The 27,525-nt window shown below is 39.0% G+C and overlaps 1 protein-coding gene across 12 annotated transcripts in view; it reads left to right on the top strand.

The window, feature by feature from the left end:
• The window catches only part of EYA1 (EYA transcriptional coactivator and phosphatase 1), a 372,737-nt gene that overhangs the window by 217,735 nt on the left and 127,477 nt on the right, over positions 1–27,525 (top strand). For 8 of the 12 annotated variants that reach the window (XM_070802666.1, XM_070802676.1, XM_070802664.1 and 5 more), the window contains 3 exons: positions 6,311–6,380; positions 6,706–6,851; positions 10,566–10,703. In XM_070802666.1, the coding sequence (XP_070658767.1) occupies positions 6,311–6,380; positions 6,706–6,851; positions 10,566–10,703 (354 nt within the window). Of the gene's footprint in view, positions 1–6,310; positions 6,381–6,705; positions 6,852–10,565; positions 10,704–27,525 lie in introns of those variants that run through there. The other 4 variants (XM_070802669.1, XM_070802667.1, XM_070802668.1 and 1 more) reach the window with 4 other exon arrangements.

Raw genomic sequence — 27,525 nt, 5'->3', positions numbered from 1 at the left:
TTGTTGGACACAGAGGAAAGGATCACGTGAGCTGGGGAATTGGGTCAAAGCATAGCAGATACAGAACAACATGGGGATGGACCTTCATTTTCTATTGTCTTTTAGTTTTTCTCTTCCCTTCTCTCTTCCTCTTCCTCCTCCTCCTATCCTTCCCCTACTCTCTCCCTCCCTCTCTTTCATGAGTAAACATGCAAAAACCATGGCATGCTAGAGTAACTATTAATAGGACTTAGGGTTTCTAAGGGAAGAGGAGGCTGGAGAAAGGAATCTCCAGGCATTAACTCCAAGATGGTCTTTATCTCTGTGGTCACTATGCCTCCTTCCTTCTCCATGATAGCTTAAAAATTCACTTCTCAAATATTCAGGGTATCCTAAGGAAATGGATGTCAAAAATAATGAAGAAATAGAGTCACCCTGACATTGGTAATAGCTATTTCCACCTGTGTCCTTCAGTGAGCTCTAGCATCTTAAATCTCTAAGGAGGCAGCGAGGGTCATTCTTTTCCAGGGAAATCGCCAGGTATCCTGGTGTGGGGAGACTGAGAGGAGAGAGGTTGATTTTCCAATGCGTGTGGCTGAATTGAAAAATGCAAGGTTGTTTATTATGTTTTTAAAATACAGTGATGAGAATAACCAATGAAAAGCAATACTTCGATGATTTAAATGTTTATTAAGTTTTTAAAATATAGTCATGAAAATGACCAATGAAAAGCAATACTTTAATGATTTAAATGTTGAGAACAATTGCGGTTGAAAATAATGTGCTTGAAGGGATTGCAAAATATCTTTACCTGCTGCTGCTTCCACTTCCACAAAGCCCAAATTTGTTATTCATTTGTTTTTATCATGCCAGTTGATATTGATCATATAAAGTTGATGTCTGACGTATTTGAAAATTGGAAATTTCTGGAGGAGAAAACACATCTTGTGTGACAAAGTATGATTTCTTTGTAATTGTTCACAGAAAGGTCTACCTTTGGGGATTTGATTCATTCATTCAACAATTATGTATTGAGCACCTACTATGTGCCAGGCAGTGTGCTAGGCTGTGGGCCAACATAGTGGTGAAAAAGCAAGCTGGTCTCTGTTTTCATGGAGCTTTCATTCTTGTGGGAGAGAAAGATGATCAGTAGATAAGTAGCAGTGTAAATAAATAGGCAGCAAAAAGTACTCTGAAGAAAACAAAAGCAGATCAAAGTCTATAGTGAAGAGTGGACGTAGGGGTCTCTTCTAGAGGGAGGCTTCCTCTGAGGAGAGGGTGTCAGAGCAGAGCTCTTAGGGAAGTGAGGGAATAAGTTTGAGTTAATCAAAGTGAAATAGGAGGATAACAGGGCTTGGAGTTGAGGGCAAGTGGGGTTGTGACATGATAAGCTAATTAATGTTTTTAAGAGGTCACTGTGTGTCATATAGAACATTCTCTTTAGGAGAAGAGTGAGGAGAAGGTAAGGAGAAACAGGGAGACTGGTGTTTCCTAGTTCAGGAGATGATGTTGGAAGACCATGTTAGCTCACACGCCTCCTGGAGGAGTCACCAAGGCAGAATATATTGTGCCATGGTCCTATTAGGGGAGAGGAGTGGAGGGAAAATGAAGGAAGGGGAGGTTCCTGGCTGTCCTCTCTGCTGGTCACAGCCAAGATTGGTGATTAGAATAAAGTGGCAGATGAGAGAAAATAAGTTGTCACTTTTAGCTTATATTTGGGAGGGAGAGCTGGCTGGACTTAAGATAAAAGGATATGAGGGAAAGAGGAGAATCAGAACTTGCTTTTAGGCTTTTGAGCTGATTGTCCAGCTGAATGATTTTGAATGAACCAGAGGGAGCCCAGGGGAGGTGAACTGAGGACTTGCTAATTTTGAGATTTCTATCAACCTTGTCAAAGGATTCTCCAGTTTGTGGATTTTGCTTGCCTCAGGTCTTTCTCCTCTCCCTTCCTGCAGTAGTATTTGGAGAGCTTCTTTAATTTACACATGAGAGGTAGGAGAAAGTGTGAAGTGATAGGAAACTAGTGTGCTAAAACAGAGAAGGAGCCATTGTCCCTCTGTCCCAGGGCTCTGGCCCGCATCCTGTGGAGTTTACCTATGGTGTGAGGGCCATTTTACTTATCTTGATAAATGGCCTGGGAGCATTCTTTTTGCCTTAGGCTATTCTGGTCTCATGAAATTGCAATTAACCTGAATTCTTTGACTATTATTTTTAAAAAAGTTAAAAGTGTTTTAGGCAACTAAAAGAAAAAGTACTGTAGGTAGAAGGCAGAAGATTCTTGACCTTAGGCTACATAGAGATCATAGGGGTTTGAATGAGAAAGCCCCAAGGATGTGGCTGTTTATATGGCATTACATGGTCAATAGTTTTAAGTGTACACAGAGAAATAGCAGGACACTTGGGCAGCATTATAGGTTCTTATTTGCATCTATTTAATAAGAAAAACTGATTCTCATTTATATGTTATGTCTATAAGTAACTTAAAATAACAACTTTCATGTCATTATGACTTTAAAAATTCTACTTTGCCTTTGACCTAAACTTCACAGTCTCATTAAACACACATTGTTTATTGATAACTTACCACATGCTGAGGGTTTCCCTGGTGGCTCAGATGGTAAAGAATCTACCTGCATGCAATAGACCCAGGTTTGATCCCTGGGTTGGGAAGAACTCCTGGAGAAGGGAATGGTTACCCACTCCAGTAATCTTGCCTGGAGAAACCAGGACAGAGGAGCCTGGTGGGGTACAGTCCCATGGGGTCACAAAGAGTCTGAACGACTGAGCGACTAACACACATACACACACAGACACACACACACACACACTATTACCACATGCTGCACACACCCCTACTACTACTACTACCACGTGCTGGGCCCTATCAGGTGCCAGGAAACAAAGGAGAATAGGAGGTCCTGGACCCCAGAAGCTCGTGGTTAGCAGAGGGAACTAACACCTATACATTACATACACTAACCAGCATGCCAGTGTTTGTTAGTGTGGTAAGGGTCACATTGCCAGTGTTGACAACATTCTAAAAAGTACAGGGGAGGAAGACATTATCCTAAAGAGAAAATGATGTTTTAGTCCCAGTGGAGGAGTGAGTGAGTGACAGGCAGAGGAAAGAAGAGGCAGTAGGGTCTGACACGAAGAACAACCGAGGCAGATGGGAAAATACATGGCATGCGTGGGCAGTTCTCAAGTCCAGGGATGCTGTGTCACCCTAAACCCACGGGTGGGTGGATGCGTCAGTATCTTGATACATTCCGCCAAGGATCTTTTTTTTCTTTTCTATGGATAATGTAAGTGGAGTTGAGACATTGTAAGCTGGAGAATGGACATGAAGTTGCCATGTAGGGAAGATCAGTATGGTGGCAGTAGTGAGAGTCAAAGGGCGGGGGTAGAATACAGGGAGTGCAGCTCAATGGCTATTGATCCAGGCCAAGGGGAGACTTACTGAGAACCCACCCCAGGACTGGAGGGTAGGAATGGAGAATGCAGAACAGCTCAGCAGTCTCTTCTAGATTGGGGTGGTTGACTTGAGAGTTATATAATGTGGGGAGGGAGCTAGGATGATTCTGAGGTTTCTGATTTCTAAGAAGGGGTTGAGGAGATTGCATGTTTGGGTGGAAAGAATGGGCATATATGAGTTCAAATACCAACCTTCTTATTTGTTTGGATGTGTTATTTAATTTCTAGCCCCATATATAAAATGGGGACAAAGAGTCATATTTTTAAGCATTTTACTGAATATTATAGATAGTGATGCTGTCCTTTGAGTGGACTTAAAAATACAAAAGGAGGGGCAGATATAGGGCAAAGAGAGTGGGAATTTAGGAATCTGAGATGGTAAGCATTTCTTACACAAGCTTTGTATTATTCACTTTTTGTCATTATTTCATTTAGTCCTCATAGCCAGCCTATTGGTGTGGGTAGTATTGCCATCATTTTACATGAGAACATGTCAAGGCTTTGTTGTTGTTTAGTTGCTAAGTTGTATCTGACTCTTTCTCGACCCCATGGACTGTGGCCCGCCAGGCTCCTCATGCATGGGATTCTCCAGGCAAGAATACTGGAGTGGGTTGCCATGCCCTCTTCTAGGGGATCTTCCCAACCCAGGAATCGAACCCAAGTCTCCTGCTTTGGGAGACAGATTCCTTACCACTGAGTCACCTGTGAAGTCCTGTAGAGACTTAGAGGGAAAAAACAACTTGACTAAGACCACACAGAAGAGTTGGATCTTGAATCTGAGCTGAAATTAAATTCTGATTCCAGAACCTGTGCTTGTGTTACCACACTCCATAGCCTCCTAAATCTCTCCTCATTTGTACACACACAGAGGATGCATATAATCTAAATCAAAGCCTCTCCAAACCTACCTTACCCTGTATAATAATGCTGATAGCTTCTATTATTCTATTTGTATGTAAAAACAAAATTACTGGGTGGAGCCTATTAAGATGAATTTAAGAGCCTGTTAAGTTGAATTCATGGGTCTTTTCATGGGTCATGACCCACAATTTGAAAAATACAGGGATAGAGCTTGAAAAGAATAAAAGGGATTTCTGTGGCTTCTATCATCAGATGGCTTTGGGGTTCATTGTGTGTTATAGTAGATACTTGTGCTGTGGTTTCATTTTTTAAAAACTCCCTTTCCATCTAATTATCCAGCAACTCCCTGGGTAAATCTCCTTTGCCCTTGGTCTGTTTCCAGGCCTAGAAGAGGGGAGTAGAAAGACTGTAGTCGCAGGTGACCCAGGCAGTGGCAGCACTTGTGGTCCAAGCGTTCTTCCACTAACCTCTCCCTTCTATAAATTGCAGTATTTAACTTGTCCTCCCACGGCTATTTGTGTTGGCCTCCCCACGTGTGACACCCAGGACTTGTCTTTGCATGTTTGTGTCTGCAGCATGGAGCTCAATGCCTGGAACAGAGTGGTAACCCAACATGTGCCAAGAGACAAGGGAGGGGACGCCAGCCGGGCTAGCCGGCCCTCTCTTGTTCATATGGCCTCCGTCTCTTGCCAACAGCCAGAGGGTTGAAATCTAGCAACTCGGAAGAGTAAGACTGACCTCCGGCTATTCTCTTGTCTCTGAATTAGGCCAGTCTTTTACCAGGAAAGGATTACTCATAGATTTTGAGATTCAAATGCAAATCTACCACTATTCTCCCGGACACAAGCTAGAAAATTACATTTTTGAAAAACATAACTGTATTGATGTGATGTTGTGAAAACATATAAAACTTGGGGTGTGTGAAAGTTTACAAAGAGTCTTAATGTAGAATATAATAAATAAGAGCCTCTGCAGTGATTATTAGTAGAAAAAGAAAACAAACATATTACATCGTATAATAATTGTACCCAAAGCATATATGCACCTTAGCCAGGAAAAGAACAGGAAGAATTTGAGGGTAAAGGGGGCAATATGTATATAAATGTGTACATATATGTAAATATGTGTATGTAAATGAGTGTATAGGTAAATGCATGAGGATAGTTATGTACATAAATAGAAACCAAGAATTAACATTTTAAGGTGTTAGCAAAAAGTATGTCTTTTTGCTTCTTTAGTTCAGAATGAGTGTAGAATATTTGCTAAGAGAGTTTAGTGCATTTCTGAGACTTACTGAGTCAAATCTGTGTGATTAAAAAGAAATGAAATTCTGCTTGAATGCTTAAATACTCTTTAAAAACAAAAACACAACTTTGTGACTTGGACACTCAAGTGGAGCACATATCTCTGAAAGGCACAGGAACATCCACCTCCAAGCAAGAAAATAACAGGCTGAGTTTGCAACTTGAGAAATTTCATATAGGAATACATTTTTATTTTTAAAAATTGCTGAATCAGTGCAGGAAAATGAGAATCTGTCCTATTTCTACTCCCTTGAGAGACTAGACTGTGTTTCTTGGTACTATGGTCTCAGGGGTGTGTTTCCCCTTGAGTCCAAACAATAGACCAGAGGACTTTCCGGTCCTGCCTAGCCCTGTTCATCCCCCACCTTTGAGTGCATTGTTCCAAACAGTAGCCAGGACTCCCTGTGCTCTTAAAGTATTGCCACTGTAAAAGTCATCACTGACTGGTATTTAAGAAGATTGTGAGTGTATTTTCTAAGAGTTGATGTCAAATCAGAATCACTTAATCAGTGTCTGTAGGTTCCTTAGTATAGTCTAACTTTCTATTATGTTGACTTAGGAAATTGCTATTTCTGCAGATCAGAAAGGTCTATGATGTCATGTGGTCTACCCAGAGCTGAAACTATATCAGTGTTATCAAACACATATTTTGTGTTTTTCTTTCATGATTGTGCATTATTTTTCTTTTCCAGCCATTGGGAGCAGCAGCTTCAGCCCAAGACCAACTCATCAGTTCTCCCCACCACAGATTTATCCTTCCAAGTAAGATGTATTTTCTCTTAATCAATAAATAACTTTTCCGAGTAGTCTTTTACCTTATTTCAAGTCAGGTCTGGTGCCCACATGTTACATCTTAAGTTAAACTAAAGTGTGTTTCATAGAGACTTAAGTGTACTTATGTAAACTTATTTGGAGCATCACCTAGGAGGGACACTGAAATATTTCAGTACTTTGTCTATGATAGTTGAAGGTTATACATGAAGAAACAATCTTTAACTAGAATTTATGATTTGGTTGTTTATCAGTTACCTTGCATGTTTCCATCTAATGCATGGGCTTTCTATTTTCTGTCATTTCTGACAAATAGCAGACCATACCCACATATTCTTCCTACCCCTTCCTCACAAACTATGGCTGCATATGGGCAAACACAGTTTACTACAGGAATGCAACAAGCTACAGCCTACGCCACGTACCCACAGCCGGGACAGCCCTATGGAATCTCCTCCTATGGTGAGTAATCCGATTGCTTTAGCAGTGGTGTTGCCTAGTGGGCACACCTGTGCGTGTGAAAGTGTCACAGGAGTGGTATATAGAGATGGGGCTCTTGGTCACTTGAGAAAGGGCTGTCACCTTTTGTGTCTGAATTCTTAATATGATTGTTTCTGATGAACATTGTAAGAAGGGGTGGCTGCTTATCTTGAGGTCAGAAGTGGCAGATGGATAACATGGTTCATATGCTTTCTTGCTCTTTGCTTTTTTTCCCCCATTTATATCTCGGTTCTTAATTTGCCATTTGAACACTTGGTTTGGGAATCCAAAGTATTCTGGTGCATATTTCTGATAAAACTTCTGTGAATGAAGTCTTTTGGGGGTGAATATTCATTTCCTATTTATCAGGTGCTGAGCTATGATCAGAGAAGTACAAGCCACATTCAACAAACCCTGGCTCTAAACTTGATGGGAGCAGTCGTTTCATATGTCAGTGTTATCAACCACTAGGAAAAGTGATCTATATCATGGCTTGGGCTGCACTTGAAAGAGCCCAATCAGGAAACACTGAAAGCTCACATCCTTATTTGTTCCCTCTCACCTGGAGATTATTTTTATCTTGGTGTAATTTAACTCAATTGTTAACAGGGTCAATACCTATAAATTAAAAATAAAGCCAGCCAAACTTCAGAGTTTAATTATTAAAAATCTTAGGATTCCAAAAATACCTTCTTTTCCATGGAATGGTAGCTATAATCTTAAACAAATTGCAACTTGTTGGAATATAAAAATATGAATTATTGGCATTTTATTACAAAATAAATAAAACCTGGTGATCCAGAAAAAAAATACATGAAATTTTGGAAGCAATGACTGAAAGAAAAAACTAGTGGATTATTTTGTGATCAATATTCTAATTTTCCTTCTGCTATTGTTGTTTCATAATCTTCTCAGTATGTTGAAACAAATAATGTTCTTCTTCAGGTATTTCATTGATCGTTAGAAGGTAAATTATCTTTGTTTTTTTTGTCCTGTCTTTACTCCAGGCAAATTTCCCATATATACATTTTACAGAAATGAAAATCTAAATTATGTATTACTTCAGCTTTTATAGTTTTATTTTAAAAAGATCACAACTGAATGTGATCCAGTGAAGTGTTTTTCAACTAGACTTAAAAACAGGCATCAAATGGACTTCCTAGAATTATCTTTCATTTCCATGACTTTGCTGAGTTTCTTAAAATGATGTTAAATACAGATCAAATTATCTGTAATTTACTTTTAAACTGTTCTTGTGCTGAAAGAGGAAAAAGGTTCCATGATTTGAATTGTGTGACTTCAAATTCTGTAATGTGAATTAAGGCAGTCCCCCAATTTATATTCTCAAAATTTATTTACAAGCTGATGATTTGAAATATAAATGTATATTCTAGGGCAAACAATATTCAAGTACTATAGATGTATCAATGCTGCCAGGAGGTACCTTTCCTGGTACTGCTTTGGCTGCTACTCACATAACTCGCTTGGTTTTTTGTTTTGCTCCTCCCCATTCAGTCATGGTTGGGCCCTTTGCCAATTTCTGGGTAAGGACCCCTCTAGTTTTAAACCATCAACAGATGTCTCTGTTGTTTGAAATAGTTGGTCCAGTAGGGTGAGATGAGCAGACATTCTAAGGTTATACTCCCAACTAGTAAAGTGAGAATGGGGATTTTCATATGGTAGGTGGGGATTGGGGAAGTGGTGAGAGTAAGGCTTTGTGTGAAGGACTTGATCCCAGAGCCTTCTGTGCTTATAAATCTGGGAATAAATAATTCTCAGTCCTGAGCACTTTCCTGATCCACCCTCCTTCTTCTCTTTTTGTGCCTTGAAGGCAAGGAGATGCCCTAGAGCTTCTGGCCTGCCATTCTGTTTTTCTTGGGCCAGTGCATGGAAAAATATGGCAGCTTTCTTTTCATTGTTTGCTCCTGGAAGAAAAGCACATAATTTAAATTTATGGGTTTTAACCCTAAACTGATAGTTAAGATTCTGATGGTCTTAGAATTCTGACTGTCTCTGAGGACGTGTGTCCCCTGACTTTTTAATTAGACCCAGTGAGAAAAGATAGGCAAATGTTTTCCCAGTAAGGGCAGTGGGTCCGTGGGAAGAAGGGGTCATGCCATTCTTCACTGGATCTGCATGGAGTCAACCAGTGGGATGAGTTTGCCAGCTCCTAGCTAGAAGCCATGGAGATGGGCATCGCTATGGGCATTTTCTACCTCTTCCTGCTTTTCTTTACCTGTTCTTACCACAAAGATTCCCATTCTGAGCCTCCAGGCTGAAAACAGAGCTGGCACAGGTGAAGACTGAATGTACAACAGTATAGCATCAGAGAGAGAGAGAGAGAAGGAGAAAATCCCTATTGTGACCCTATGAGAAGGCAGTGAGTTTCTGGAGCCATCAAACCACCTGTATCGGGCAGCTGTTTTTCCAGGGACCATTTATAAGTGTGGCTTATTCATTGGTTTGGGATTGCCTTTGCAGGGAAAGTGACATTTTTTTAAATGCCAAGGTTGTGTTAAGACTGTGATGCAAGGCCATTATGAGGTTGTTTAGAGATACTTCAGAAATTAGAGTAAGCTCTCTCAGCCAAGAGTCAGATTCTTCCACTGCCTTAGGAAAGTTACCTAAATTCATTCTACTGATGAAATTCCCCTAAAATGGAAATAAACAGTGAGACTACTGTGTATTCTAGATCCCAAAGATATTATTTATCTTAAGTGCAAAGTAAAATTATTCCAAAATGTGAATTCCCTTGGCAGACATTTTCCTCTCCTCCCTCTGTGGGAATTAAAGACAGTTGTTAACTTTCATGACTGTCTTTAATTATGATCCAAGGCTGAGCCTTGTGCAACGATACTGCCAAACCCAAGTCCTGAAATTAGGATGTCAGCCTGGTACTTTGGGATGTATTTGGGGGCACAAATACTTTATTTTTATATTATGTGATTTTAAAAAAGCATACTTTTAAAAATACATAAAAAGGTGTACTTTAGGTTACACTTAAAAAATTATATTTGAATACATACTTGAAACTACAAGGGGCAAAAAGGGAACCATTGGTTTCCTTCATGCTGTTCTGTAGGACTGAATTTTTTACTCTTCTGCCTTCCTTGTGTTTACTTTGTGGATACCTGGGAAAAGATTTCCTCCTGTGTTGCTTAATTCTATGTCCAGGATTGCGACCTCTGACCTCAAAATAAATTATGTACTAAAATCAGCATTGTGGTAAAGAAAAAACTTTTTAAATGCTATGAGGTTAGAGACTTTTAATCACTTTTTAGGAAAAAATATTTTGATTTTGACATTAATGTAACTGTTTAGAACAATATAGTTCATTTTAATTATGACTATTTCTGGACTATAAAGGTGATCTTAAACTCTTGTAAAACAGCACAATTAATTACAGAAGCTAAATTTTGTAACAACTAATCACTGGAGTTAAATTTTATAAAAAATAGAATTCAGGAAAACAAAAAAAGGAACAGTGGAGACAGGCATTCAAATCTTTCATAATCCTGTTTTTAGTTTTTTTTAATTGAAGGTAGAGTTAAGGGTATTTCACTCTAAGCATGTTTGGCCTTGGCTATTGAGATAATACTGGGAAAAGTTTGTGACTGGATAGCTGTGGGGGTGTTTTTGTATACTCACCAGCTGTTGAAAATGAACAGATAGATAAGCTATCACTAACTGATTTAGGTGCATTGTGGGCAGGCATCAAGACTGAAGGTGGATTGTCACAATCTCAGTCACCTGGGCAGACAGGATTTCTCAGCTATGGCACAAGCTTTGGGACCCCTCAACCTGGACAGGCACCATACAGCTACCAGATGCAAGGTCTGTATACATTCTGACATCGCTCCTTTCATTAACCCTACAGGATAATTAGATTCTAAAGTGGACCCTGCTATTCTGTATAAGTTGTGGATGATGGTAAGTGGACTGGGCTTGGAGGCAAGATGCCTGGTTCTCATTGGGCTCTTTACACACCTATTCGCCGAGCCTAAATTTCCTTATTTGTTATTAACATCCAGGGCTTAGACAGGATGATCACTAACATTCTTTTTCAAAAAGCTCTAAAATTTTTTGTGATGTTGAAGTTTTCTGCCTTTGCTTCTATCAGTGAAAAAAGGAATGGAAAAAAGTAGGAGTCAATGATGTAATATCCTAATGTGGACTGTCCTAAAAACTGACACTTGTGGCCATTCAGCTTTTTTCAAGGGGCTGTGTTTTCTTCATTATCACATTTCTGGAAATGGAACCGTGATAAGTGTTGGCTAAATAATCTGTCAAAGACCAGGAGATCAAATTGACAGCCACTCAATGCATCTTCAAGATATTGCTTCCAAGGACCCATTCCTGGGTTCTGATTTTGAAACTGTAGACAAAACATAATGTTAAGTACATGTCATATCATAAGGATGACAGCTGAAAGTTTGTATTGTCAAACTCTTTCAAGAGTAGGCATTACTGTAATTGGCAGATTATTGTCATGCAAATGTGTCTGTAAAGTACTTGAAATCTGTTCTTGCATAATTTAAGCATTCTTCTAATATATATATATATTTACTACTAATTAGTTCAATAAATCATATCCTTTCAATAGTGCCAAACTATAGTCAAATTGCTTCCCAGGTGGCACAGTGGTGAAGAATCTGTCTGCCAGTGCTGGAGATACAAGTTCAATCCCTGGATCAGGAAGATTCCCTGGAGGAGAAAATAGCAACTTACTCCAGGATTCTTGCCTGGGAAGTCCCTTGAACAGAGGAGACTAGTGGGCTACAGTCCATGGGGTTGCAAAGAGCCAGACATGACTGAGCGATTGAGCGAATTCTACTATAATTCACACTATAGTAGAATTAAATATCTGTTTTAAAATTTTATTTGCTTTTCTTTATTGAAGTGTAGTTGATATATAATATTACATACATTATAGGTGTGCAACATAGTGATTAACCTTTTTAAAGGTTATATTTCATTTATAGTTGCTACAAAATGCTGGCTGTGTTCCCCATGTTGTACATGTACTCTGTGTACATACGTGTGCGTGTGTGTGCGCTAAGTTGCTTCAGTTGAGTCTGACTCTGTGTGACCCTATGGACTGTAGCCTGCCAGGCTCCTCTGTCACAGATAAAGAGAACAAACTCGTGGTTACCAGTGGGGAGAGAAAAAGGGGAACGGACAAGATAGGGTAGGCCCGCTGTCCTCTCCCCACTGGAAAACACTAGTTTGTTCTCTATGTCTGTGAGTCTGTTTCTTTTTTGTTATATTCACTAGTTGTATTTATTAGAGTCCACATACAATTGATATTGAGGTGACTTAGCACATAATTGATATCATACAGTATTTGTCCTCCTCTGTCTGACTTATTTCACTTGTCATAATGCCCTTCAAGTCCATTCATGTTGCTACAAGTGGCAAAATCTCAATGTTTTTTATGGCTGAGTAGTATTCCACTGTGTGTGTGTGTACATGTACATACACACCACATCTTTATCCATTCATCTGTTTGAAGACAGTTAGTAACCTGCTATTTTTTGTAACATATAAACATCTTTTCATATCAATAAATTCTGTAGCATCATTTTAATGGCTGCATGGTTTCATAGATATATCTTATTTAATCCATTCTCAGACATCTAGAGCAATTTTACGAATGTCTTATGTGCATCCTTAATAATTCCCTTTGAGTAAATTTAAGTGTGGCTAGGTAAACTGTTTTAAACTCATTTAAGGATTTGTAATGTTTTTACACAAAGAAGGGCTGTGAATTAGAGTGAACACATTAAATATTTAACTTTTAAAAATTTGTCATTTTGGAAGGTCTGAGATTTTATTGTTATTTTCATGTGCATTTTTCAAAAATTGAGCTGATAAACCATTTTTTCTTTTCTAACATGGTGATGTTCATCTTTTCTTATTATTTCTTATACTACACTTCTTAAACTTTGGTAATGTTTTATAGATATTTTTCTATAAAATATTTTTTATATTTTATAGTGTTTTCTATAAAACATTATAAATTTCTATATTCTATAATGTTTTCTATAAAACATTATGTATAATGTTTTATAGATACATTTCCAGTTTATCATTTTAAAGAGCTTTTTTCCCTGCATGGGGAAGGTAAAATTTTATGGGACCAGATCCATTAATCCTTTCATATTTGTTTTGCCTTTGGTATAAAAAGGGCTGAATTATAAAGTTTTGAAATACTTGATGGCTACAAAGTTAAAACTGTCTTACAATGGATGATGTTTATTGTTAGAAGGATATTACTTTTGTGCCCGATTCCAAAATTTGAAAGCTGCCTTGGGAAAAGAACTATGGTTATGTACATGCTAGATGTCAGTTGAGTAAAGGGATAAAAAGAACAGAAAGTGATGAGACTTCATTGAAGAATTGAACCATCTTAGGCTTTAATAGTGAAATGGTTCATAAGGTGAGTAAAGTCTGTAAAGTTCATTTGTGTGAAGTAGAGAGAAAGTAGACAAACAGATAAATGAACTATGCAATTGCGGAGTCTTGGGAAAGTTAGGGGGAAAAGTTGGGTGCTGTGGTGGGTTCCATTCTACCCTGGGCATACAGGTCTCTTAAAGGAGAAGTGGATCCTAAGAGTCCAAATGAAATAGATGAAGTGCCCTCCAGAGAAGAGGGATTACCTACATGTGTGATTCCTGGGCTTGAGCCCACGTGCAGCCAGCCCCTTGGCTACCATCCACAATGCGTTGAGTATAGAAATTGCAAGTAAGTGTTTAGAAATGTTTATGGTATGTCATAGTAAACTTATTATGTTGGTGAAATGAAACACTAATATTAAGAAATCAGACATGGACTCTGTGTCTTTTCTTTTTTCACCTCATTCTTTTAGTCATATGTAAGTATTATATTTTGCTGTCAGTCTGAGAAGGATTAGAAGTAAAAACAGGGTTGTATCTTGGGGAATTCAAGAAGGGCGGCACTTGAGAGTTCTTTTTTAAGGCAGTTGTAATCTTTTGCTTTCTAGTTTTGGCATATGTCCTAATATTGGAGATTCAGTTCATAATTTTTCATTTATTCAAGTTTACTTTAATAACTGTATTATCAACTGGCCATATTGAAGAAATTAAAGATCTTTTAAAATTAGAGGATAGTTATTTTACAATATTGTGATGATTTCTGCCATACATCAACATGAATTAGCATAGGTATGTGTATATATATATATATATGTCCCCTCCCTCCTTTCCTCTCAGATCAAAAGCTTATGTGGCAGAAAATTCCTAAGAGAACTAGCTAGCTATCAGATGTAAGTATAGCTTAAGAGTATAAAGAAGAATGGAAATGAAGAAGAAAAAGTTAACTTGGAGGAGGAAAAGAGTCTTCATTTTAAAGCAGAAATAAGGACATTTGTAGAACTAAATGTAGCATTGCTGTCTAGTCATAGATTTCATTGCATCTGGGATATTGCATTAAAACTTTTTGTGTTTTTAGGCATACTCTGGTTGAATGGTCTTTCCAGTGGGATTTTAGAACCCATTTTCACTAAAATTTTGTTTCATATGAATGTTTGTATAATGGCACTTTGCTCATTTTTAGAGTAATCTGAAAATATGATTTTCACACATCAAGCCAGAGAATACCATGCTGTTAACTTGAAACTTGCCAAAATGATGATGGATAATGATACATGATATTCTGTAGACTACTTACAGTCACATATGGATAAATAACTAAACTGATTAATATGAATTTCTTAAACATCAAGTGCATTGTAAAAAAAAAATTGGCAAAACTAATACAATTATGTAAAGTTTAACAATAAAATAAAATAAAATTAAAAAAAATGAAATGGATGAAATGATATTATATGTCCAGTTGTGGGAATCTGTTGACCTTTGTCGTTCAATACTGTTTTTCAATATAAAACTTTCTATAATGTATAAAATTATTTTTAAAATTCTCCAAATTCTATTATCCTTAATGGATAACAGTGATTTTTGTTCATATCACTCTTAGAGCTGTTAAAAATTCTTAGAATCCTGGATGACAGTATACATATTTTAGTGATTTGGGAGTATTGATATTTTACTTAGCTTTTTCTCCAAGATCTTTTGACCTTTAAAATATAAAATATGATGAGTTATTCAGAGATTTAGTTGCTAAGATTTCACATTAGGATTTCACAATATTAGAAGAAGTACTTTAGTAACCAGGATGACTCGAACTAACTCAGTGGTGGCATATATGCTTTAGGTGTTGTGCTGATTAACTTCAGGAGGATTTATGATGATCACCTCTTTGGTTTGTCAGATTTAGAAGGTTGGACTAAAGATATAATCTTGCTTTCTGGCAAACAGTGTAGGTACTGCAGTCAAGCTGCCTGTTGAACACCCTGCCCTTGCTATTGTGGGACTTCAGCATGGGTTCACCTTCATGACTCCATTTCTTTGTCTTGAATATTGTCTGTTCCCACAGCAGTGGGCTTCCCAGGTGGTTCAGTGGTAAAGAATCTGCCTGCCGATTCAGGAGATGCAGGTTCAGTCCTTGGGTCAGGAAAATACCCTGGAAGAGGAAATGGAAACTCACTGCAGTATTCTTGCCTGGAGAATCCCATGGAGGAACCTGGCAGGGTTGCAGAGTTGGACACGACTGAGCAACTGAGTGCATACACATACCCACTGTAGTGTGATTAGAATTCATTGAGATTATCTGTGTATGGGCTTCTACGGTGGCTCAGTGGTAAAGGACCCACCTGCAATCCAGGGGATGCTGGTTTGATCCTTGGATTGGGGAGATTCCCTGAAGAAGGAAATGGCAACCCACTCCAGTATTCTTGCCTGGGAAATACCAAGGACAGAGGAGCCTAATGGGCTATGGGATTGCGAGAGTCAGACATGACTTATCACTCTGACCGACATCTAGCACTGGTAAGCATTTAAATGCTTAGTTTCATTTAACTGTGTTCATTTTGATAGTGATGTGGTGGTGGTGATTATTATTATTATCATTATCATCATCATCATGTAATAGTTCCAGATTAGGAAGCACTGCCAAATTCTCCTTCTCTTGCATTTCCCAGGAGGAAGAAAAAAATATATATATATATATGAAATAAATATAAAAATTTGATATATACATTATATATATAACCAGCATAGATTGTTCCAAGAACCCAGTAATCAAATAATCATGGCTAGAAAAGAGCCAGATCTAACTAATATGCTGGCAAGGAAGGAAAATCACTGCCAGCAAAGGTCAGGCTTTGTGTACATCATACAAAAATGTAGAAGAAACAAGAGAAAGCAGCCAAGAACATCAAGAAAATCAGGAGAGAGGAAAGGCTCTGTTGGCCACAGTGGTGGTGGGTGCTGGAAAGCAGGAGCCATGGGTAACACAGAAGGGTCCTGGACAAAGAAATGAACTGAGCTTCCTAGGTGGTGCCAGTAGTAAAGAACTTGCCTGCCAATGCAGGGGATGTAAGAGACCCAGGTTTGATCCCTGGGTCGGGAGGATCCCCTGGAGAAAGAAATAACAACCCACTCCAGTGTTTTTGCTTGGGAAATCCCATGACAGAGGAGCCTGGACGGCTACAGTCCATAGGATTGCAGAGTCGGATACGATGAGTGACTTAGCACACAGGGATGGGAAGGAAAGAAGTAGAAACTGAGTCCTTATGCCCCAGAAATCCCTGCAGTCACAGTGCAACTTTGAGAGGATCTGATGGGGAAAATGGAGGTGAAAGCCATTTTAAACACAAAATTTAGTTCGGAAGCCACAATTAGAGAGGACAATGGGAACGTGACAAGCTATGCTCTATCAAGGTAGAAAACTCTTGTCCGTAACACAAAATAACAGCTACCATTGATTGTGCACCTATCATAGGCCCAAGACTTTTCTAATTATTTTACATATATTGTCTCATTTAATCCTTACAATAACCTTGAACAGTGGCTTTAAAGCAACAGTTCAGTTCAGTTCAGTCCCTTAGTCGTGTCCGACTCTTTGCGACCCCATGAACTGCAGCATGCCAGGCCTCCCTGTCCATCACAGACTCCCGGAGTTCACTCAGACTCACGTCCATCGAGTCAGTGATGCCATCCAGCCATCTCATCCTCTGTCGTCCCCTTCTCCTCCTGCCCCCAATCCCTCCCAGCATCAGAGTCTTCTCCAATGGTCAGCTCTTCGCATGAGGTGGCCAAAGTACTGGAGTTTCAGCTTCAGCATCATTCCCTCCAAAGAAATCCTAGGGCTGATCTCCTTCAGAATGGACTGGTTGGATCTCCTTGCAGTCCAAGGGACTCTCAAGAGTGTTCTCCAACACCACAGTTCAAAAGCATCAATTCTTCGGCGCTCAGCCTTCTTCACAGTCCAACTCTCACATCCATACATGACCACAGGAAAAACCATAGCCTTGACTAGACGGACCTATGTTGGCAAAGTAATGTCTCTGCTTTTCAATATGCTATCTAGGTTGGTCATAACTTTCCTTCCAAGGAGTAAGCGTCTTTTAATTTCATGGCTGCAGTCACCATCTGCAGTGATTTTGGAGACCAGAAAAATAAAGTCTGACACTGTTTCCACTGTTTCCCCATCTATTTCCCATGAAGTGATGGGACCAGATGCCATGATCTTAGTTTTCTAAATGTTGAGCTTTAAGCCAACTTTTTCACTCTCCTCTTTAACTTTCATCAAGAGGCTCTTTAGTTCCTCTTCACTTTCTGCCATAAGGGTAGTGTCATCTGCATATCTGAGGTTATTGATATTTCTCCCGGCAATCTTGATTCCAGCTTGTGTTTCTTCCAGTCCAGCGTTTCTCATGATGTACTCTGCATATAAGTTAAATAAACAGGGTGACAATATACAGCCTTGACGTACTCCTTTTCCTATTGGGAACCAGTGTGTTGTTCCATGTCCAGTTCTAACTGTTGCTTCCTGACCTGCATATAGGTTTCTCAAGAGGCAGGTCAGGTGGTCTGGTACTCTCATCTCTTCCAGAATTTTCCACAGCTTATTGTGATCCACACAGTCAAAGGCTTTGGCATAGTCAATAAAGCAGAAATAGATGTTTTTCTGGAACTCTCTTGCTTTTTCCATGATCAGCGGATGTTGGCAATTTGATCTCTGGTTCCTCTGCCTTTTCTAAAACCAGTGTGAACATCTGGAATTTCATGGTTCACATATTGCTGAAGCCTGGCTTGGAGAATTTTGAGCATTACTTTACTAGCGTGTGAGATGAGTGCAATTGTGCGGTAGTTTGAGCATTCTTTGGCATTGCCTTTCTTTGCAATTGGAATGAAAACTGACCTTTTCCAGGCCTGTGGCCACTGCTGAGTTTTCCAAATTTGCTGGCATATTGAGTGTAGCACTTTCACACCATCATCTTCCAGGATTTGAAATATCTCAACGGGAATTCCATCACCTCCACTAGCTTTGTTTGTAGTGATACTTTCTAAGGCCCACTTGACTTCACATTCCAGGATGTCTGGCTCTAGATGAGTGATCACAGCATGGTGATTATCTGGGTCATGAAGATCTTTTTTGTACAGTTCTATGTATTCTTGCCACCTCTTCTTAATATCCTCTGATTCTGTGAGGACCATACGATTTCTGTCCTTTATCGAGCCCATCTTTGCATGAAATGTTCCCTTGGTATCTCTAATTTTCTTAAAGAGATCTCTACTCTTTCCCATTCTGTTGTTTTCTTCTGTTTCTTTGCATTGATTGCTTAAGAAGGCTTTTTATCTCTTCTTGCTATTCTTTGGAACTCTGCATTCAGATGCTTATATCTTTCCTTTTCTTCTTTGCTTTTCATTTCTCTTCTTTTCACAGCTATTTGTAAGGCCTCCCCAGACAGCCATTTTGCTTTTTTGCATTTCTTTTCCATGGGGATGGTCTTGATCCCTGTCTCCTATACAATGTCACGAACCTCAGTCCATAGTTCATCAGGCACTCAATCTATCAGGTCTAGTCCCTTAAATCTGTTTCTCACTTCCACTATATAATCATAAGGGATTTGATTTAGGTCATACCTGAATGGTCTAGTGGTTTTCCCTACTTTCTTCAATTTAAGTCTGAATTTGGTAATAAGGAGTTCATGATCTGAGCCACAGTCAGCTCCTGGTCTTATTTTTGTTTGTTGTATAGAGCTTCTCCATCTTTGGCTGTAAAGAATATAATCAGTCTGATTTCAGTGTTGACCATCTGGTGATGTCCATGTGTAGAGTCTTCTCTTGTTGTTGTTGGAAGAGGGTGTTTGCTATGACCAGTGCATTTTCTTGGCAAAACTCTATTAGCCTTTGCCCTGCTTCATTCCATATTCCAAGGCCAAATTTGCCTGTTACTCCAGGTGTTTCTTGACTTCCTACTTTTGCATTCCAGTCCCTTATAATGAAAAGGACATCTTTTTTGGGTGTTAGTTCTAAAAGGTCTTGTAGGTCTTCATAGAACCGTTCAACGTCAGCTTCTTCAGCGTTACTGGTTGGGGCATAGACTTAGATTATTTGATAGTGAATGGTTTGCCTTGGAAATGAACAGAGATCATTCTTTCGTTTTCGAGATTGCATCCAAATACTGCATTTTGAACTCTTTTGTTGACCGTGATGGCTACTCCATTTCTTCTGAAGGATTCCTGCCCACAATAGTAGATATAATGGTCATCTGAGTTAAATTCACCCATTCCAGTCCATTTTAGTTCACTGATTCCTAGAATGTCGACATTCACTCTTGCTATCTCTTGTTTGACCACTTCCAGTTTGCCTTGATGCATGGACCTGACATTCCAGGTTCGTATGCAATATTGCTCTTTAAAGCATCAGACCTTGCTTCTATCACCAGTCACATCCACAGCTGGGTATTTTTTTTGCTTTGGCTCCATCCATTCATTCTTTCTGGAGTTATTTCTCCACTGATCTCCGGTAGCATATTGGGCACCTACTGACCTGGGGAGTTCCTCTTCAGTATCCAATCATTTTGCCTTTTCATACTGTTCATGGGGTTCTCAAGGCAAGAATACTGAAGTGGTTTGCCATTCCCTTCTCCAGTGGTAAAGCATAAGAACCTGAAAATGCTGATGAATACATCAAAATGGAGAATGGCTTAGAATTGTCAGACCCTGCCATGTTTCTATTCAATTGCATGACAGCACCTATAGGGGAGGCACTGATAGAAAACTACCAAAAAAAGAAAAAGAAATGTAGTTGCTGGTAGTATTTATTTTCTGAAGAGTAGATTTGCTCTTTTTATAGCTGAGACACACTGCGTCACATAGCCCAGTATGTAATTAGTCAAAAATACCAGCTCACGAAGCTCTAGAAAAAAAATTTTTAGACAGTTCATTTCTGAGCACTCTTTTTTTTTTTTTAATGGAACTTAAGGAAAAGATTTATTTGGGAATTTGTGGGCATTTTGGCACTGCCTGGCCCTGTGAACTAGGCTAGCCTTGGTGCCCTCATTTAGTCCAGGTAAACTTTCTGAATCCTTCCAGCTCCAATACTCAACACTTCTGTCTGTGGCAGGCTCTTATGAATCCAGTACATGCTGTTTTAAGCCAAAATGGCTTGGATTTTTGCTTTATATGCACTAACAGTAAAAGCCCATGGAGTAAAACCTCAGGGACTGGAAAATCTGATTGCTTTTACCTTTGCTGCAAGATTCTGGAAAATTCTATCTCTGCTTTCATTGGATCTCTTTTGCGCATCCAGTTAAAGATTAGAAATTTCAGTTTAACAGAGAAGGACAAAGTGTTTTTGTTCATCAAGGACTGCAGAGTTAGCTCCAGGAGGTGAAATCCTTACTGTTACTTTTTGATATCTTCCTGCTCCCCAGGGTCAGTCTCTGTTTCTGGGAGAAGATTTGGATGGTATGAGATTTTTCTTCACATGCCATTGACAAACATGCAAATGAGCGAACTGAATGAGGGAGTGTAGACTGACACAGGGTGCCTGGAGACCCCTGGGTCAACTGCGCAGATCCTGTACACAGTGTTTTCAATGCTGCCAATCAGAGGACACTGACAGCAAGAATGAAGAGGGTGCAAGTTTGTGTTTATGTCTGGGGGGCGGTGTGTACACGCACACATGCTCACATGTACTAAGAGCAGAGAAACCATTTAGGAGAAACAACTTTAGCCTTTGATTCACCGACCTGTTTCACAGAATATCTGCCCAGTTTGTCAAAAGCAAACTTTATTCTCCTTTTGTATAAAAGAGGCATCTGATTTGAAATCAATCTTTTAGTTATAGTATTTTAAAAACCACAAGTTCTGGACCTATTGCTGTCATTCCTGTTCATTTTCCCCCCACATCCTATACACTATAGACTTAAAGAGTACCATCAGCCACCGAAGACAAGAGAGTGTTCATAATTTTGAGGCCAAGGGACTTCCCTGGTGGTCCAGTGGTTGATTCTGTGCTTCCACTGCAAGGGGCATGGGTTCAATCCCTGGTCAGGGATCTAAGATCCCACATACCACATGACACAGCCAAAAATAATAATTTTGAGGCTGAGTCATAGGAAGAAAATGACATTTTGTTTAGAAATCTGTTTGAAATAAGGAAAATGCAAACAATTTTCACACTAAAAGCAATTCAAACTAAGTCTGGCCTCTTAACTGGTTAAGCTTCAGCTTTGAGGCAAACCCAGCTTGCCATGATAACTTAGTTCTATTGATCGCCATTTGCAGGTTGACCAGCTTGTGGTTTTGTTTTATCTGGTAGTATGTCTGAAACTGTTGTTGGATAAGACTCTTGAGAGTCTCTTGGAATGCAAGGAGATCCAAACAGTCCATTCTGAAGGAGATCAGCCCTGGGATTTGTTTGGAGGGAATGATACTGAAGCTGAAACTCCAGTACTTTGGCCACCTCATGCGAAGAGTTGACTCATTGGAAAAGACTCTGATGCTGGGAGGGATTGGGTGCAGGAGGAGAAGGGGACGGCAGAGGATGAGATGGCTGGATGGCATCACTGACTTGATGGACGTGAGTCTGAGTAAACTCCGGGAGTTGGTGATGGACAGGGAGGCCTGGTGTGCTGCAATTCATGGGGTCGCAAAGAGTCAGACATGACTGAGCGACTAAACTGAACTGAACTGATGTCTGAAATACATGAATGTTTTGCTGGGCATGGAAAGGCCTCTATCACAATGGCAGTTAGAAGTTAAGATTCATAACGACTCTAATTCTGTTCGTTTGGGGAAATGAATTTGGAATTTACCCATCGTAAAATCCTTGATTAGTTTATTATCGTGGTGTGTTCAAAGCAATCCTGCCTTGTGTTCACGGTCGTAGGTGGAGTGGATGGAGGTGTTGGAGAATTGCGGTGGTTGTGTAGAACGCCTTTCTGAGTGCTTTATTGCCCCAGAATAGCAATGAGGTGGGGGACATTCTGTCATTCTGTAGCAAGAAGGTGTCAGGATTTGCCTAGGTAGATGAGAGGGACTACACAGATGTACATGCACGAAACCCTACTTTGTTTATTTTCTTTTAGGCTTTATTGCTCTCTCTTAGAGGAGAAAATAACGGCAAATTCTAACTCCCTCTTTGTATTCAGTGTATAATGTTGTTTGTTCTGTTAAAGAGATTGGAGGCCCACCCAGTGAGGAAGGGCCATAAATAAGGACAGAGGTTTGTTAATGGGACGTGGAAGGGTGACAGTTCCATAGTTCTCTGAAGCTTACTTGCTCTAGGGCTTGTTATCAAGTGGGAACCATCCAATAATAATCTAATAAGGGCAACCCCCCTGATTTTCTTTGGTCTGCCTGTCTGTAGTTTTTCGAATATATAGCTGAAGTCTTTCAGTTTATTAGGCTTTTAGAACTTCAAAATGGCTTAGCAAAATATACTATTAAAGTTTTTCCATTACCTATAGAAATGATATTTTTCCTAGCTTGCAAATATACAGTTTTAAGGAAGTATTTACTAAACCTTTTTAATAATCTGCTCTGATAAAGCATTTGAAGTTTGCACTTTCTGGCATAAAGTGACAGAAGAAAGTTATAATTGGAGAATTGCCATTTCAGCTCGCCCTGATTGTTCACAATTTCTCTTAATTGCTTTGCCAGTCTGCTCACATTTATATTTGAGTTTGTGGAAATTTTTGCATTGCAGATTTTTTTTTCTTGCTTAAGTTGATTTTTTAGCAGTAATATTTGGTTTTACGTATTTTGGCATCTTATGTTATTTCAAGTGACAAATGTTGGAAATTGTAGGGAAATCTTTTGAAGTCAGTAATAGCAGTAATTAGTTATCAGTATCCACATTCTTGTCTGTGTGAACTGGTTTTTATTAAAATATAGAGAAATAGATCAATAAAAGTAAATATTAAGGCTTTGCCATCTTTATGACATTAGTTAAAAATTATCTTTGACGTAGAAAAATTATTACTGAGATATAAAAGAATAGTCCTTGGCTTGGTCCTTTAAAATCCTTCTTATAAGAAAAGAAGAAAACTTTGGTTTTAAGAAGTAGCCCATCTGGCCTTCAGAGGCCTTTCCCCAGGGAGCTGCGCTGACTTCTGCCACATAGATCGCGCCTGATGATGGACATAGCCCATGGCAAAGAGGCCAGGGAAGAAAAGCAAATGGACTTTTGTGAAAATACACGGGGGACAAATAGCATCCTGCTTGCTGAGTAAGTGCTAGAAAATGCTCTAAAACATGGTAAGTACAGACAGGCCCCTGCAGGTTCCAGCATTCTTATGTTGGCTGGGATTCTGGTTTTTAATGCGAGTCCTTGTTCTCTGTGAAGTAGACCTTTGACCTATATGTTACCTTTTTTTTTTTTTGGAACTTTTTTGAAGTTATAGCTGGGCAGTGTTCTCTAGGTTAAATCACACACAAAATGTTGATTTATCATTTTAAATCATGTTATAAATCAACATAGACTGGGTTCTTAACTATGAAAAGTACTTAGGATTTATTAATAAAGATTTGGAAGGATCAGTTTAGTTTTAAACTATAATTGCTTAGCACCTATAGAACCGGGTGGCCACACAGGGTCTCCTAGCAGGACTGTTTCTTGTTTGTTACGGTTGACAAGACCACCACCCTTTCCCTGTAGGAACCCCTCATGGTGACAAGAAGAAAGCCAGTCTTTCTGATACACTATCTTTTGGGTGACTGTATAATTTACTTTTAAAATTATTTACCAGCTTCAAAAGAGTTATAATGAAGAAGTCTTTTAGAAATGAGATCGTTTGTTTCCAGATTCATTTATGAAAAATTTCTCAGATGCCCTTGTCTCTCGCTTTGTGTGTCAGTGATGTTTGTGTAGCCAAAAATTAATACCACTTTTCAACCCCCCCCTTATTCCTTTTCCTTTTGGTAACCCTAATTTTGTTTTCTTACCTCTGTGAGTCTGTTTCTGTTTTGTAAGCAAGTTCATTTGTATCATATTTTAGCTTCCACATATAAGTGATTAGCAGATACAAGCTACTATATACAAAACAGATAAACAAGGACCTACTGGATAGCACAGGAAACTAATATCTTACAATAACATAATGGAAAAAATATGAATAAGAATATGTATTAATATACATATAGGTGACTCACTTTGCTGTACATCAGAAACTAATACAACATGGTAAGTCAACTCTACTTCAGTACTAAAAACTAAAATAAAAATACCACTTTTCACAATATTATAACTCACTTCAGCATTACTGAGTCAGAGCACGTAAAGGATGGATTTGGTGTGGTAGAATGGTGAACACTGGCCTGAAAGTGGAGTTACTGGCCACTCCCTAACTCAGGGTTCTTGGGCCAGGAAATCACCATTATCTCTGCTTTTTAGAAAGCGACAGGTGGCCCATAATAATAATTATTATCTCACATACTGATGTGGGAAATAACCTGAGACAATGGATATGGAAATCCTGAAGTATAAATGGGTGGTAAACACACAGAATGTTACTGCATTCTGAATTTGAAATTTTTCATTTGCAACCGAGTCCCTTCTTTTCATTCATATACCCATGATACCAGTCCATAGGGTCTCAAAGAGTCGGACACGATTCAAGTGACTTAGCACGTATGCACTGGTGATACATCGATATCTGACTGAGCTAGATCAGTGAGATTTTATGAGCTGTTCAAAATTCATGATGCTTTAGTCAGTTTAAGATTTTATTGGATTTTAAACTCTGTGGGATTTTCTTTCTGGAAACTCAGACATTTTAAATCCTTCCAGAAGGTGCTTATAGGCCCTGCATTTAATATTCTTCATATAATTTGTATCTGAAGTAGTAATTATAATCTACTTTTTAAAGATAAGCCTTTACACACCACCATCTAGTTTAAAAGAAATAAGCAAAGTGTGTGTCCTCTTGATAAAAGCCTGAGAAATAAACAATTGCTATATGGTTATTTTTTCCTTTCCCCACTGTTGTTTCTGTTGCTGAATAAATAAGGAACTTGAGAGGTGTTTTCTTTCCTCTTGTCTGTTGGGCCTTCAGATCCCCCTTCTAAATGGCCTTCTACCTTCACCATATTAAAAAAAAAAATTGTGGCAAGGTTTCCATTCTTCCTATACCTAATTATGAGAGTTGTGTCGTCTCTGGATGCTGTTGTCATTACCATCTTGAATTGGAACTCTCAAATAACTAGTTCTGTCTCCTGCTGGAGCCTCCATGAAGCTCTTCAAAGGCCTGAAATGAACACAGTTTCTTCTTCTCCACATGTTATTGTTGTTTAGTCACTAAGTTGTGCCAACTCTTTTGCAATACCCTGGACTGTAGCCTGCCGGCTCCTCTGTCCGCTGAAATTTTCCAGGCAAAAATACTGCAGTGGGTTGCCATTTCCTTCTCTAGGGAATCTTCCTGACCCAGGGATCGAACCCACGTCTCCTGCCTGGTAGACAAATTCTATACCACCTGGGAAGCCCTCTTCATGTGAGCCAGGTGAATAAATATAACACATGTTCTTAAGGAACTTGTCATTATGAAAACAAGACCAATGAAGGCTTGTTTAGTACAAGAACAATGGTATCGATTATTTTTGAGCTTACGTTCCCAGAGGTCAAGTCAATGCAGAGAAGAACTGTCTGGGAAAGCTGATTGGGAAGACAGGACTTTAGCCAGATCGTAAAGATGGGAAATGGGGACTGATAGAGGGAAGCATTAAGTAAGAGGAGCAACAGTGAATGAGTTTTCAGGATAACATCCTGAATTCATGTAGTGAGCTGTGGACGGGCAAGCCTTAGGAAGTAGCTTGATCAGCATATTCCTCCCCTGGGCACCTCCAACCCCAACTCCCCTTTTCCAGCTCCAGTTGTATCTTTGCATTTATAACAGCTTCCCCCACCTCCTGCAATCCTTAAAAGGAGAATCAGAAATCATAACATTTCCTATGTCCTAATATAGTATGATCAACATTCAGATCCCTGGGTTTTTCTGATAAAGAATGTCATTTCTTTTCCTAAACTGTTATTCTTTTCTTAAATGATCAGGAAACTTCTGTCACCCTTCTTGAGTCTCTCTTTCTCCTGGGCTATAAACCTCTCACTCTTGGATCTTCTCCTCTGGATAGTTTATCCTCACCCCCAGCCAAGAGTACCCTTCTTGACATTCTTTGTGTATTTTCTGTGTATTGTCCTTCCGAGTCAAACTAGATGTTTTCATTTCATTGACTGAGCAGCTCCCTGTCAGAACTTAACAGTGCCTACATAGGTAACACAAGCTGATATTTCATGGTGGTGTTTTCATGAGATTGTGTGTTTTTAAACTTTCCTCAAGGGATAGACTCATGACATTGGCTTCTTTGGGTCCACAGTACCCTCTAGGATAGTAACTGTGCCTGTAATTAGATGTGCCCATACATGCTGTGGACTGAACTAATTTGAAAAGTTTTTATTTCCATAACATATATAATCTTTCCATTCAGAATATAAAAGTTCTTAACTCTAAAAAGAAGGCAATGGAGGGACTTCCCTGGTGCTCCAGTGGTTAAGACTGTACACTCTCAATGAATGGAGGCATGGGTTCAATCCCTGGTTTGGGAACTAAGATCCCACATGCTGTGCAGTTCAGCCAAAAAATAGGGAAAAAAAAACAACAACAATGGAATGAATATTAATTTTGTCTTAGAGATGTTCTGAAAGGAAAGATTTTTCCAGTGTTCTAGTCAGGAAAGGAATTTCTCCTCTCCCTGCCAGAAAAGAATAATGGCTATGATTTTTTTTTTTTTTAACAATAATAAACTATTTAAACAGGTAAGATTTTCCTTTTCACTAATGGGAAAGAAAGTGTCCCACTGCCACCCTGCTCGGAAGGTAACTTAATTCCCAACTCTACCAAGAATAATATTGAGCATTATTGGAGCTCCATTTGAACCAAACTCTGTCAAACTCCTTGAGTGAGAAATAATGGGTTCTAAATGGGAGCTCTTTCTACTTTGGGGAATTTTAATGATATAATGTTACATAAAATGTCAAACAATTTATCATAGAATATTTCTGTTCTCTTTTTATCTGGAGATGACTTTTCATGTAAAATCATTTGTGTCTAGAAAGGAAAATACTTCTGTATTTTATTTTGATAAATGAATTCTCAATTCTAAGCCTAATTCTGTGATCTAACATTGTAAATGAAGACTTATGAATCGGACAGAAACTATCTTAAAGCAGGGGTCCCCAACCTCCGGGATCTAACATCTGATGATCTGAAGTGGGGCTGATATAATAAT

The sequence above is a fragment of the Bos indicus genome, chromosome 14, assembly GCF_029378745.1.
Source record: "Bos indicus isolate NIAB-ARS_2022 breed Sahiwal x Tharparkar chromosome 14, NIAB-ARS_B.indTharparkar_mat_pri_1.0, whole genome shotgun sequence".
Taxonomy (NCBI): domain Eukaryota; kingdom Metazoa; phylum Chordata; class Mammalia; order Artiodactyla; family Bovidae; genus Bos; species Bos indicus.
Note: the sequence above shows the minus strand (reverse complement) of the source record. Positions and strands in the feature narration are given on the sequence as shown.